Raw genomic sequence first — 16,264 nt, 5'->3', positions numbered from 1 at the left:
CCTAACAATTAAGCCTCAAAAATACACGAAACAAAAAGACAGAAATAAAGTGAAAAGTAGATAATTCTATAATTGTTAGGAAATTTTAATACGACTTTCAGAAATTGATAGCACTAGTCAAATATCAGTAAAATCCAAGGATTTGATTAATGCTATCAACCACCTTGACCTACTTGATTTAAAAAGTATATAAAGCAGAAATGAACAAAATTACAGGGAAAAATCCATAGTAATAGAGATTTTAATTTATCTCTCTCAAAATTAAAAAATCAAACTATAAAAAATCAGAGAGGGAGATGAACCATAAGAGGTCTTGACTCTGGGAAACAAACTGAGGATTGCAGAAAGGGAGGTAAGTGGGGGAAGGGGTAACTGGGTGATGGGCATTAAAGAGGGCATGTGATATGATGAATACTGGGTGTTAGAATGAACTAATGAATCATTGAACATTATATCAAAAACTAATGCTGTACTTATACCTTGGCTAAGTGAATTTAAATAAAAAAAATAGCAGCTATCTTAAAAAAAAACTAAGCAAAGATTTATAGTACAAAGAAAACACAATTTCAAGTTTGACCTTTGTGTAACAGGAAATGTACATTCTTCTCAAGCATAATTGGAAATTCATGGCAATTAATTGTGTATGTCTAATTTAAAGCAAATCACAGTAAATTTTGTAGAACTAGTATCATGCCATGTTCTCTGACTACAGTTAATTTAAAAATCTATAACAAAACATGTTTTTTAGAAATTAGAAAACAAATGTCTAACTCATAGGTCAATAGAAAATTATAATAGAAATTAGAAAATACCTCAAACTGAATATTAATGAATATTACACATTTTTAATAAAATTAATATCAAAACTTAGAGGATACAGCTAAAGTACTACTTAGAGAAATTTTTATTTTCTAATATAAAAATAGCTGAAATGAAATGTAACAGAATGAACCTGAAGAATATGTCAAAATCACTGATATTTGCTTCAAATCATGGTGGGGCAGCAAGAATTTAATCTGTTTATTATATTATGAGACACAGATGCTGATGTTTTCAACAACCTGTGAACAGAATTTCATCTCTTTCAACAGTTGACCCTTGAACAGCACGGGTTTGAACTGTGTGGGTCCACCTATACATAGTTTTTAAAGTTTTTATTCAAATTCTAGTTAGTTAACATACAGTGTAATATTAGTTTCAGGTGTACCAGCTACTCCGGAAAGCAATATGGAGTTTCCCCGAAAAGTTAAAAATAGAACTACCCTATAATCCAGCTGTTACATTACTAGGTATTTAGCCAAAGAATACAAAAATATTAATTCAAAGGAATAGATTTTTTTAAATAAATATAGTATTGTAAATGTATTTTTTCTTCCTATTATTTTCTTAATATTTTCTTTTTTCTAGCTTAATTGTAAGAATACAGTATATGACACATAACATACGAAATATGTGTTAATTGACTATGTTTATCAGTAAGGCTTCTAGTGAACAGTAGGCTGTTGGCCCTGGAGGAGTCAAAAGTTATATGTGGATTTTCAACTGCATGAGGATCAGTGCCCCATTCCCCACACTGCTCAAGGGTCAAGTGTATAGAAAACAACCCAAACTGATAAATATGGATATGGTGAAACATATGAAAGTATCAAATATCCAACCAAGACAAAAAGAACTTGTATAGAAGTTGATTGTTGAGAAGAATAGAAGTAGAAAATTTATGAATAAATCATATTATACACATACAAATAAAAGGCATAAGGAATGGGGGTAGGGGGTGGAGAGAGGAACTAAACTCATCATAGAAACAAATAATTCTATCTGAGTGGGATGTATAGCAAACACCTATCCAAGTTTTCCATAATGGCAATCTTTAAATGAAGCATCTCAAACTAAGTGCATAAAAGCAAAGTAATCTTTAAAGCTGCTAGGTTAAATGTTGTAATAATTTAAACATTTGAAGGTGGAGCATGCAACAAAAAAGGGCATGGTACAAAAAAGGACAGACCAACACAAGATGGAATAATTTCATCTTGTGATTTATGGGTCACCAATTATAAAAAACATAATACTAAATTTTATAAATGTGATACTATAATAAGTGCTCAGAAACTATAAAATAGAATGTGTTTGATTAACTGCTAGGTTTTGACCTCTCTATTCTTACAAAAAACCAATGGTAAGAGGAAAATATGGAACCCAGATTACCACTAATATTCTCAGAAATAATATGATCATCTGAATAAAAAATACTCATTCATTTGAACTTTTTATTCTTTTCAGTTAGGTAGACAGGTAGAACATAAACCTTAAATACTTCCTTTTGATAAGGAAGATAATAAGAAATACAAAACACAGTAAAAACCATAGTTCTCCTATTTGGTGGAATCAAATAGTAGAAATGGAAATAAATGAGAAAATCTAGAAAATGCCAAAACAGTATAGGAATTAGGTCTGAAAGTCAGATCTATATAATGTCATTCTCACTACCTTCTTAACCCTGAAGACTGCTTCAGATACATCAATCATCCATTATCCAATTTGTGGTTGGAAAGGTCTATATATAAGTATCACAAAGTAGGAAAGTGGATAAACAGGGAGAGGGGAAGTACAGAAAGTTTAGGGTATAATGTGGGAATCTGAAGGAGATATAAAGAGGTATTTAGAATCAGAAGTTACATCCTATCACTTTCTTCCAAACACACTGATACCACCTGTTGTACGTCAAGTCAAGGCACTGTATCTTCAGAGTTTATTTCTTTTGAAAGCATATACCTTACCATGTGGAATTGTGGTCTGGAAAGGACGACTTGGGCTTTTCAGGTTCCATAAGGTCAAGCTACCATCTGAATGGCTGCACATGAATTGTTTGCCCTCATGATGCCAATCAATTGAATGGATAGCCTAATGAAATAGCAATTAAAAACAAGTAGAGGGTGAAAAACGTTGATATGTTATAGCATTCTATATTCCAAAGGAAAAATATTCTGAGATAAAATTATTATAGCAACAATAGTTAAGAAACATACATAATTTTTCTAACCCAGATCATACTATCTTTGGCTTCAATCCTCTATAGGCTTATAGAAGACTATAAAAACTCATCTCCTGAGATAAAGAAAAGTTAAGTACATTTCATAATATCATTATAGCCTAGAACTTTTTGTTGTAAATTCTATGTCCTCCCTGTATCCTATATGATCCTTTGAAAAATTATTTATATAGAAGTAAAAGCAAGGTTATTGGAAGATAATTTCTGGAAAGGTAGAGGTTTACTTCCACTTAAAGTCGCCAATTTAAATAACAATTTACACTAAGAGCTACCAGCTGAGGGCTTACTATGTGCCAGACCCCTTGGCAAAGTACTGATATTAACTCTATTAATTTTACAAAGCAGGTATGATTTTTTCCAATTTGCACATGGTGAAATAGATCTACGGAAACTAATATATGTGCTCAGGTCACACAATTCAAAGCCAATGTTTATCTAACTACAAAACCCATATTCTCTATCATTTTACCATATTGCCCCTAACATATATTTTTAAATTAACTTGGCAATTTAGGGTTTAAGCAAAAAGATTCAAAGTTTTTTTATAAGTTTACTCTGAAGATGTGAATTACATAAAATTTAAAAGTAATTATTCCATTTTCATATATTGTTTTATTCCCAGTGGTAGCACAGTGCCTTGCATAAAGTAGATACTCAATATCTGTTGAATGAATAATTAATGTCATTACATATTTCCATACCTTGTATTCTTTCTAAATCATAAAGTTTATATGGCCTTTCAATAATGTGCTAATCACAATGAGAGAAGCCCTAGTAGACATAAAAGCTGAACAGATACATACAACATTACCCTTTACTTAAAGGAACTTTCAAAACTGCAAAATAGGGAAGACTGAAATAAATGAATATTAATTAATAATTGTTATTTTTTGGAACTTCTAACATTTAGTTTTTATATATATATACGATATACTAACCTAAGATATGTGTTTAAAACTATTATTTGTTTTCTAAATAAGAAGTATTATTAGAGTTACAGATAACTGATGGCTAGGGTAATCATTAGACATATCATAAAGGATGTAGGATATGAGCTGTACCTCAAGATAAGTAAGATTTAATTAAATGAAACAGATAACATGAAACCCTGGGCTTATGTTTTCTCTCACTCTGGTCTTTATTACTAGGTAAAGACTTTTTTTTTTTTTTTGCCAGGGTTCAGTAGAGACAGAAGGAAAACACTTGTCATCTTCTTTTTTGCTTATTCTCACTTTTGTAGGTGGCTCAAGGGAAATGCCACCTCAGGCTTCTTCTATGTGTTAACTTGATGAACTTCAGTCAATTTAAAGTTCTCTCAGACTGCTTTGCTATGAATGGTGTGGGTAGAGAGAGAGTCTCCAGCCCTAACCCTTCTTCCTATCTTACTGAATTTCTACCTACTAGAGAAGACAAATAGAAAAATAACAGCTACAACACAAAAGCAAAGTAAGTACCATAAAACAAATATACTTATTGTACAAAAGAGTAAGCATATAAAACCAGCTTGTTATTAGAGAGTGTAAAACAGAGTATTACTGAAGAGTTGGTATTTGAATAGATTTAATGGATAACAATCCAATTCTTTTAATTTCATTATACCTTACCCCTTTCTTAAAAAACAACTTTAAGTGTTTACTAAAAACAACAACAACAACAACAGACAAATACAATACAACTAATTCAGGAAGAATTTTAAAAGATAGAAAACAAAATATGGAAGATAAAACACTAGCTGGTTTGGTCAACTCAGAGTCTGTGATCAAGGTTCTCCAAAACAAAAAAGAGAAAGGAAACCTAAAAAGCTGGGTACCAATATGAAAAAAGGAAGAACAGCATCTAGTCAAGGAATTAAAGGCTATCCTCATATCAAACTCTGAGAGTTTTCTCTGTGAGAGATTATTTAGAAATATTGATGTAATAAAATAAAACTTTCACAGCTAATATGTAAATTCATGTAGTTATTTGTGAAAATTATCTTGTATTTACAAAACAAAACTTTCAATTCACCCATGGCTATTCAAGGGGCTACTTTGGTAGTTGAAATAGTTTTACAGTGGCTAAAAAGTTAATAGGATTTTGATATGCAAAAGACGAAAGAAGTGAGTTTATGGCGAGGAATTAGCTGGAGCAAAGGCTTGAAGGTAGGGAATAAATAATATGTTTAGGAGATAGTAATATGTCTGAAGTGTGAGGAGTGTATAGAAGGATACACTGCATTAAACTAAAGGGAAAAATAACATCAGGGCCTTGAATCTCATGTAAAGTAATAAAGCCTTTGTATTGCTGATAATTGGGAGCCATTCAAAGGTTCTGAGGTGGAGAATTACATGACCTATGGCTTAAAACGATAATCTTATTAGTGAAAGATATACTGAAAAGGTAAGATATCAGAGGAAAAGCAATTAGTAAAAAGGCTACCATAGTCTTTTAGGCAAAACATAACAACCTAGACTAGAACATTGAATGTGGGAATGAAAAAAGAGAAGAAATGAATGAGAGACAATATAAAAACAGAATTAAGAGACTATAAAACTGATAGCATATGATATATGGAGAAGAAAGGATCAAATATGACTCTGAGGATTACAAACGAATAAATAATCAAAATTTAAAAACTGAAAAGAGAACACAGAACAAGGTTTAGGTCTTTAAGTGTAAATTCAGTGCCAATGAGATATTTATCTGGGCTTATGCAACAGATTTTTAGATACACAGATCAAGAGGTCAGGAGAAAGGTAAGGGTGAGAGATACAAGGATTTTAAATTTTATAGAATAAAAATATTTGAAATGATGGGAGAAGATATAAATATAAACTGGAGGTGAAATGAAGAGGGTGAAAACATAAAATCCTGAAGAGTATCTATAATTTAAAGGAAAGTAAGGAAAGAATCAGTGATAGAGAAAGGAAGGGTGAAAAATGAGGTAGAAAGACAAAAACAAGGCAAGAAACCATTTCAGGAAGGAGGGGCTGATGTAAAGACACAGGTTTAAGGAGGAACTTAAGACTATGAAGGGGTCACTATAGTAATCAAGAGATCTTTGATAACTTATTAGAAACCATTTCATAATAGTATTAAGAATTATTTCTAAATATGAGAGGTAAAGTGCTAAGGAAAGTTTTAAAAGTTTGGCAGTAAAATAACATATATAACTATCTCAATTAAAATGATAGGATATATAATTATGCATCAAAGTAAATAGATTATATGCATATATACATGTATAAGTCAATATTTAAAATTATTTCTAGGTATAAAGTAGGTATAGTGTAGTACTCGACTTACTTAAACATTGCTAATGCTTATTTAAACACTTCATTGCAAAATTATTTTTGCTCACTTTTTAAGGTTAGAAGTCTTTCTTCTACAGTGTTTTAGGTTAAAAAAACTAGTTGATTTATCATTTCCTCTGGATTTCCTTTTTAGATGACCTACTCTATTTCCAACTGGCTAAATACTCAGATAATATTTGTACTCTTATCTAGCTACTAGTTTTGAGAGAGGAATCTAATATCATCTTTGTACTTTGTATATTTAATAAAAGAAAAATCTAGCTTAGCTCCCCAGGACCTTCTTTCCTTATGATTCAAGATGCCCTAGAAGTTCATCACAAAGAGCATAATTGTAAGACATGACATGCCAGACAGTATTTTTCACCAGTCATGACCAAATTACCCAGTTGCTATATCTTTTACCCCTGAACTCTTTGTCACTACAAGAAGTATCTTATATACACCATAAAATCTTAGTTTGTCATAACTATTAAGAAATGAATTGGGGGTGTGTATAGCTATGAGATACCCAAAGGCATATATCTTTAAGCACCAAAACTGAAAAATTCAACTGTTATGAGGGGATGGGAGGTAGCACACAAAGAAATGTGTTGTTTTTTAAAAATTTTTTCTTTCTATTTATATCAGTGTTGCCTTAAATTCTGCATTCTTGGGCGCCTGGGTGGCTCAGTTGGTTAAGCGACTGCCTTCAGCTCAGGTCATGATCCTGGAGTCCCGGGATCGAGTCCCGCATCGGGCTCCCTGCTCGGCGGGGAGTCTGCTTCTCCCTCTGACCCTCTTCCCTCTCGTGCTCTCTCTCTCTCATTCTCTCTCTCTCAAATAAATAAATAAAATCTTTAAAAAAAAAAATTCTGCATTCTTCTCATATAAGTGCAGGTGTACCAGATAATGATTATTGACTGTATTTTCTTCCTATCTCTCCCCACTCCACCATTTTTTTAAAAATTTTATTTATTTATTTATTTGAGAGAGAGAGAGAGAGAGAGCACGAGAGGGGAGAGGGTCAGAGGGAGAAGCAGACTCCCCACTGAGCAGGGAGCCCGATGCGGGACTCGATCCCGGGACTCCAGGATCATGACCTGAGCCAAAGGCAGTTGCTTAACCAACTGAGCCACCCAGGCGCCCCCTACTCCACCATTTTTAAAATTGAATTTAGAGCTTACATGACCAACTTTATTCCCAAAACTATAAGAGGTAATTGCCCTTTTTCACTTTTTGCCCCAGGCTATCTTCACATTAACTTCTTCTGAAGGGGGATATCCTTAATGGCCTAGAATCAACCTTTGAACAACTAAAGTAAAAACCTAACCAAATCTCAACTATGTACAATAAAACTCACTTTAAGATCTTACCCTTCTTATTAAGTATTACTATTTACAAAACCAATCTTTATTCTGAGATAAGGCCTTTCAAACTGACCTCTTAAAATTTCTGCCACAGAAAAAGAATTTTCTAAGAAAGGTGTGAATAATGTTTTAGAGATCTTAAGGATAATGAGGCAAGACATAATAACCATGTAACCTAATGGAAGGAAAAGGATAAGTAATAAGCATCGACGTATATTAAGATGCCAAAAAGGGCCCAAAAATAGTCAATCAAGGCAGAATTCTCATTCAGGAGAACGATCCAGAGTTGGAACTTGGGCAAATGCCAACACGCAGTATGAGACACTAGGTCAGACCCAGTTACTCAATGATAAAAATATTGGTAATATACAAAGCTTACAAGTAGAAAACAGGCACAAAGTCTCTTTTCAATAATAGTCTTTTCAAATATTTCAGTAGAAGTCACTTACCTCATCATAATAAACTCTTAGTTCTGCTCTTTTAGATTTCAAGTCCCAGAATACTACAGTACCATTTTCATAACCTATCAGCAGCTGGAAAACATTAGAATAATCATTTTTATAATTCTAACATTAATTTTAACTTTCTCTGAATAAAGTTTAATGTTAATACAATAAACTAAAATCATATCACATAATACAATTTTATTTAGAATGCCAATTTTTCCAGAACCGGAATATAGATTTCCTACATTTAAAAAAATGGCAAATAAACTCTACTTCAATAAATATTTACCAATGAAATTGTCCTTATTCCCAATTTCCAAGAGAAATTGAGGAAACATGTATATATATATATATATATACATATATATATATGAACGCAAAAATAAATAAGAAAAATTGGAACAAAAGAAAAATGGGATAGAAAATGAAGATGAAATAAAGGATGAAATGGGATAAGTTTAATAACCAATGTATATGCAGTTCAGTCCTATGCACTTAAAAAGTATAGCCACAAATTTGGCTTCTAATTTCTTTATATCAAGTCCTATTTTCTCTTTGACTTATGTCCGTATTTTAAACTGGTGATTTATGAACCCTTAGAAGTTCACAAGGTATTCTAGAGATTCACATCATTAAAAATGGTTGATATTTATAAATCAATACATAAGACAACAAAATACATGGTTTCATTTTAAAATAGAAGTATTTGAGAACAGATAATGATTAATAGATGATCATATTCAAGACTCAGTGAAATACTGCTAGCCATGCTGATGATTTTTATTATCATATAATTCTGAGTTACTATTTGGAAATATATTTTGTTAAACTTACTCTATCATTAGTTTAAAAAAACAGAAAGGATAAAAGAGGCCAGTATTCAAATAATAATATTGCCCATGAATCTGCCTTCAGATGATTTTCTTGAAAATCATCTTTAGTAGTATTTCTGTGATGAAAATTCTTATACTGTGCCTAAAAATGTTTCAATAATTCCAAAACACTAGTGGTAAAAATAGAAAATAGAGTGGTGGTTATAAGCTACTCCTATACAGCATCCTGAGACCTAATCACTTACCTCAACATTTTATAACAGAACACAGAAAAAATGACAAAACTAAATGAGCTAGTTTTAACAGGAAATTTAAAAATTTCAACAGGTCATGAAATCAATGTATACTTTTGAAGCTATAACATATTTAAAGATTTTATTTTTATTATTTTTTATCATTATTTTTTAACTAAAAATTTTTTGAGTATAGTTGATCTAGAATGCTATATTAGTTTCGGGTGTACAACATAGTGATTCAGCTTCTATGTTATTCTATGCTCACCACAAGTGTAGCCACCATCTGTCACCATACAACTTTATTATAGTATCATTGACTATATTCCCTATGCTGTGCCTTTTATTCCTGGGACTTACTCATTCCATAACTGGAAGCCTGTATCTCCCACTCCCCATTACCCATTTTGCCCATTCCCTACCCCTTTCCCCTCTGGCAACCATCAACTGTTCTCTGTACTTATAGATTCTGTTTTTTGTTTATTCATTTGGTTTTCTTAGATTCCACATATGAAAATAATATTTGTCTTTCCTAATCTGATTTATTTCACTTAGCATAATACCCTACTGGTCTATCCATGTTGTCACAAATGTAACAGTCTCCTTTTTTATGACTGCATAATGTTTCATTGTGTATATACACCACATCTTCCTTATCCTTTTGTCTATTGATGGACATTTAGGCTGCTTCCATATCTTGGCTATTGTCAATAATATTGCAATAAACATAGGGGTGCATATATCTTTTTTGAATTAGTGTTTTCATGGGTTTTTTGGGGGGGTAAATATCCAGGGGTGGAATTATTGAATCATATGGTATTTCTTTTTTTTTTTAAGATTTTATTTATCTATTTGAGAGAGAGAATGAGATAGAGAGAGAGAACATGAGGGGGGGAGGGCCAGAGGAAGAAGCAGGCTCCCCACTGAGCAGGGAGCCCGATGCAGGACTCGATTCCGGGACTCCAGGATCATGACCTGAGCCGAAGGCAGTGGCTTAACCAATTGAGCCACCCAGGTGCCCCTATGGTATTTCTATTTTTAATTTTCAATGGCAACCTACTGAATGGGAGAAGATATTTGCAAAAGATATATCTGATAAGGGGCTAATATCCAAAATATATAAAGAACTTATACAACTCAACACCAAAAAACAACCTGATAAGGGGTGCCTGGGTGGCTCAGTTGGTTAAGTGCCTGCCTTCGGCTCAGGTCATGATCTTAGGGTCTTGGGATTGAGCCCCACATCAGGCTCCCTGCTCAGCGGGGTGTCTGCTTCTCCCTCTCCCTTTGCCCCTCCCCACTGCACATGCTCTCTCTCTCTCTCAAATAAAATCTTTTTTTTTTAAAGCACAATAATTTGGGGGTGGAGTCTTTTGGGTTTTCCACTTAAAGTATCATGTCATCTGCGAAGAGAGAGAGTTTGACTTCTTCTTCACCAATTTGGATACCTTTTATTTCTTTTTGTTGTCTGATTGCTGTTGCTAAGACTTCCAGTACTATGTTGAACAATAGTGGCAAGAGTGGGCATCCTTGTCGTGTTCCTGATCTTAAGGGAAAAGGTCTCAACTTTTCCCCATTGAGGATGATATTTGCTGTGGGTTTTTCATAAATGGATTTTATGAAATTGAGGAATGTCCCCTCTATCCCTATACTATGAAGAGTTTTAATCAGGAAAGGATGCTGTATTTTGTCAAATGCTTTTTCTGCATCAATTGAGAGGACCATATGGTTCTTCTCTCTCCTCTTATTAATGTGTTCTATCACATTGATTGATTTGCAAATGTTGAACCACCCTTGCATCCCAGGGATAAATCTCACTTGGTCATGGTGGATGATCCTTTTAATGTAGTGTTGGATAAAAAGCTTCTGCACAGCAAAGGAAACAGTCAACAAAACAAAGTGGCAACCCACAGAATGGGAGAAGATTTTTGCAAATGACACTACAGACAAAGGGCTGATATCCAAGATCTATAAAGAACTTCTCAAACTCAACACCCCAAAAAAACAATCAAATCAAAAAATGGGCAGAAGACATGAAAAGGCACTTCTCTGAAGAAGACATACAAATACTAACAGACACATGAAAAAGTGTTCATCATCATTAGCCATCAGGGAAATTCAAATCAAAACCACATTGAGATACCACCTTACACCAGTTAGAATGGCAAAAATTGACAAGGCAAGAAACAACAAATGTTGGAGAGGTTGTGGAGAAAGGGGAACCCTCCTACACTGTTGGTGGAAATGCAAGTTGGTACAGCCACTTTGGAAAACAGTGTGGAGATGCCTCAAAAAATTAAAAATAGAGCTACCCTATGACCCAGCAATTGCACTCCTGAGTATTTACCCCAAAGACACAGATGTAGTGAAAAGAAGGGCCATATGCACCCCAATGTTCATAGCAGCAATGTCCACAATAGCCAAACTGTGGAAAGAGTCGAGATGCCCTTCAACAGATGAATGGATAAAGAAGATGTAGTCCATATAAAAAGGAATATTACTCAGCCATAAGAAAGATGAATACCCAACTTTTATATCAACATGGATGGAACTGGAGGAGATTATGCTAAGTGAAATAAGTCAAGCAGAGAAAGTCAATTGTCATATGGTTTCACTTATTTGTGGAACATAAGGAATAGTATGGAGCACATTAGGATCAGGAAGGGAAAAATGAAGGGGGAGAAATCGGAGGGGAAGACAACCCATGAGATACTATGGACTCCAAGAAACAAACTGAGTGTTTTAGAGGGGAGGGTGTTGGGGGGATGGGTTAGCCTGGTGATGGGTATTAAGGAGGGCACATATTGCATGGAGCATTGAGTGCTATATGCAAATGATAAATCATGGAACACTACATCAAAAACTAATGATGTACTGTATGGTGACTAACATAATAAAATAAAAAAAGAATTAAATAGGGCGCCTGGGTGGTTCAGTTGGTTAAGCGACTGCCTTCAGCTCAGGTCATGATCCTGGAGTCCCAGGATCAAGTCCCACATCAGACTCCCTGCTCAGCGGGGAGTCTGCTTCTCCCTCTGACCCTCCTCTCATGCTCTCTCTCTCAAATAAATAAAATCTAAAAAAAAAAAAGAATTAAATAAAAATTAAAAAAGCACAATAATCTGATTAAAAATGGGCAGAGGACCTAAATAGACATTTTCCCAAAAAAGACATACAGATGGCCAACAGACACATGATAAGGTACACAACATCACTAATCACCAGGGAAATGCAAATCAAAACTACAATAAGATATCACTTTACACCTGTCAGAATGGCTAAAATAAAAAAAAGGTTTCATTATTAAATCACATATAATAAATTTGAAAATTGATTTGACAAAAAAAATTGAGCTTCTTTACATACTAAATTAAATGGCCTAATAACTTGCTAAATTGAAAAAGTCAAAATTAAGTGTAAACTTTAAAAATATTTGTTAAAATAAAATTTATATAACATCATAAATACTGTACTATTATGCATTTTAACTTCAAATCAGCTCTTTTTTACATACTAGAGAAAATGATGTATCATTAAACCAATTCCTATGGAATCCAGGGAAAGATGTGTAAGTCTAAAAAGTTTGCTAAGTTTCACTTAGCAAGAGAATGAATAATATGACCTTTCAAAATTTGAGCCCTAAGATGTAATGAAATAAAAATCTAAAATCCTATTATATTTTTTCATAGAAACATCTGAAAGATAGAAGTTGTTTTGTTTATGAAACATTACTAGCAATAACCACAGTAAATAACAAAATATAAACTACCTAACCTCAAAATGTCATACACTATTGAGATAACTATACAATATTATGATATAGGAAGTATGAGAAAATTTTAGAATCATTTAGAGAATTGAGAAAGAGAAAAGAAGCTCCTGATATCCAGGAGACATCTGACAAGGTCACTCTGTGACCATGATTAAGACAAAAACAAGATCACTCTGCAATCATGTCTGACCACACCAAAACATGAGTATCACCTAGGTCACAAAAATATATATTACTTATGTTTTTATATAATTATATATTATACTCATATTATATATATATATAATTTCAAAAATTTATCTCTCACAATAGAATTCAAGTATTGTGAAGGCAAAGAAGTAAGGTGACTTCCTAATTACTATATCATCAGGACCTGGAACAGTATCTGAAGAAAATAGGTATCTGATAAATATCTGTGAAATTAATTATTAAATACCACAAAATCAAAATCACAGATACTATATTCCCTAAAATCTATGAAGTAATATTTGAAGTCATTAACAAAAATATTTTGGGAACTAAAAGCTATACTTCAAAGTAATTATGGTCAAAGAAGAAATTATAAGGAAAAGTATGAAACAGAACTGAACAAGAATGCCTTATATTAAAACTTGTGGGATATAGATTTAGCTTCATCAAGAGGGAAATTTATTATTTTATAAATGCATATGAAAAGAAGAAAAATTTTTTTAAATAAATTTCTTTTATCAGGAATAGGTGTTTTTTAATAAATATGTTTGTTGAAGAATACATAGAGAAAAGCACACAAATTATAGATGTCTTTAATGAATTATGAAGTTGAATATACCTGTGAAACTACTACCTGGGTCAAAAAATATAATAGAAAAACAAGAAATAAAAAAAATACAAGATACACAGAAGCCTATTTTATACCCTTAACCAATCAACATTCCCATCTTCCTTTTATCCTCTTTTCTAAAAGTAACTACAGCCTTCTAACTATAGGTTATTGGTATCTGTTTTTGAATTTTATATGAGTGGAATTATACATTTATCCTTTTATACAATTATCCTTTTCTGTCCTGCTCCTATTTCTAAACATGGTATTTATAGCAGTAATTCATTCACTTTTATTATTGTAATAGTATTTCATTGTTTGAGTATGACAATACCACAATTTATTCATTTTCCAGGTTATATAATAGCATTACTATGAACAAATTTGTATATGTCTTCTAGAGAATATATATATGAGTTTCTGTCAGGTATATACTGATTCATGGAGTAAGGGTATGTTTAACTTTAACAGATAACTGCCAAGCAATTTTCCAAAGTGGTTGTACCAATTTTGATTTCAATAAGCTGCATATCAAAGCTCCAATTCCTTTTCATCTTTTCTTAATAACTAATATTGTTAATGGCTGTACAGTGTTAAATAGGAGTATGATAGGCATCTTTGTCTCATTTCAGAATGCAGGAGTAAAGCTAATTAATTCATCATTAAGGAGGATATTTTCATAGTTCTGGGTAAATAAAGTTCAAATTAACAAAGTTCCTTTCTTATAGTGTAACAAGAAATTTTTATCACAAAGGGAAGTTGATTTTTATCAAATACTTTTCTATCTTACTGTCATATACTTTTTTCTCCATATTTGTAAATATGAAAATTCCATTTGATTTTTTTAAATTCAAATAAAATTTAAATTTAAATTGCATACAGTGCAATATTGGTTTGGGGAGTAGAATTCAGTGATCCATCACTTACATACAATATCTAGTGCTCATCATAACAAGTGCCCTCCTTCATAGCTATCATCCATCTAGCCTATCTCCCCACACCACCTCCCTCTATCAACCCTCAGTTTATTCTCTATTGTTAAGAGTCTCATGGTTTCTTTCACTCTCTCTCTCTTTTGTTTGTTGGGAGATTTTTTTTTTTATTACTGATTCAATTTCTTTGCTTGTTATCCATCTGTTCAAATTTTCTACTTCTTCTTGTTTCAGTTTTGGTAGTTTGTATGTTTCTAGGAATTTATCCATTTCTGTATGTTTCTAGGAATTTATCTGTTTCTTCCAGATTGCCCAATTTGTTGGCATATAATTTTTCCTAATATTCTCTTGTAATTGTATTTCTGTGGTGTTGTTTGTGATTTCTCCTATTTTATTGGTGATTTTATTTATTTGGGTCCTTTCTCTTTTCTTTTTGATAAGTCTGGCTAGGGGTTTATCCATTTTAGTGATTCATTTGAAGAACCAGCTCTTAGTTTTGTTGATATGTTCTACTCATTTTTTTTGTTTATACATCATTTATTTCTGCTCTAATATTTATTATTTCCCCTCTTCTGCTGGATTTACGCTTTATTTACTGTTCCTTTTCTAGCTCCTTTAGGTGTAAGGTTAGGTTGTATATTTGAGACTTTTCTTGCTTCTTGAGGTAAGGCCTGTATTGCAACATACTTCCCTCTTAGGACTGCCATTGCTGCATCCCAAGATAGTTGTGTTTTCATTTTCATTTGTTTCCATGTACTTTTTTATTTGATCTTAAATATCCCGGTTAACCCATTCTGTAGTAGGATGTTCTTTAACCCTCATGTATTTGTGGTCTTTCCAAATTTTCTTGTGGTTGACTTCAAGTTTCATAGTGTTGTTGTCTGAAAATATGCATGGTATAATCGCAATCTTTTTGTACTTGTTGAGGCCTAATTTGTGACCCAGTAGGTGATCTATTCTAGAGAATGTTCCATGTGCCCTCGAAAAGAATGTGTATTCTGCTGCTTTAGGATGAAATGCTCTGAATATATCTGTTAAGTCCATCTGATCCAGTGTGTCATTCAAAGCATTGTTTCCTTGTTGATTTTCTGCTTAGATGATCTGTCCATTGATGTAAGTGGGGTGTTAAAGTCCCCTACTATTACTGTATTATTATCAATGAGTTTCTTTATGCTGATTATTAATTGATTTATATATTTGGATGCTCCCAAGGTGGGGGCATAAATATTTACAATATTATCCATCTTCTTGATGGATAGACCCCTTATGATATAATGCCCTTCCTTGTCTCTTGTTACATACAGTTTTTGTTTTAAAATCTAGTATGTCTGATGTAAGTATGGCTACTCCAGCTTTCTTCTGATGTCCATTTGCATGATTGGTGGCTTTCTATCCCCTCACTTTCCATCTGCAGGTGTTTTTAGGTCTAAAGTGAATCACTTTAGGCAGCATATAGGTAGATCTTGTTTTTTTTATCCATTCTAATACCCTATGTCTTTTGTTTAGAGCATTTAGTCCATTTACATTCAGAGTGGTTACTGAAAGATATGAATTTAGTGCC

At 32.7% G+C, this 16,264-nt stretch overlaps 1 protein-coding gene across 4 annotated transcripts in view; it reads right to left on the bottom strand.

Moving 5' to 3' along the window:
* Nucleotides 1-16,264, bottom strand: part of STXBP5L (syntaxin binding protein 5L) — a 402,589-nt gene that overhangs the window by 190,411 nt on the left and 195,914 nt on the right. For all 4 annotated transcript variants that reach the window (XM_088028262.1, XM_088028202.1, XM_028110658.2 and 1 more), the window contains exons 7-8: nucleotides 8,138-8,221; nucleotides 2,778-2,901 (exon numbers count right to left, since the gene is read on the bottom strand). In XM_088028262.1, coding sequence (XP_087884388.1) covers nucleotides 2,778-2,901; nucleotides 8,138-8,221 — 208 coding nt within the window. The remainder of the gene's footprint in view (nucleotides 1-2,777; nucleotides 2,902-8,137; nucleotides 8,222-16,264) is intronic.

This window comes from Eumetopias jubatus, unplaced genomic scaffold, assembly GCF_037043125.1.
Source record: "Eumetopias jubatus isolate StellerSeaLion01/CBP00866 unplaced genomic scaffold, mEumJub1_p1.0 scaffold_1, whole genome shotgun sequence".
NCBI lineage: Eukaryota > Metazoa > Chordata > Mammalia > Carnivora > Otariidae > Eumetopias > Eumetopias jubatus.
Note: the sequence above shows the minus strand (reverse complement) of the source record. Positions and strands in the feature narration are given on the sequence as shown.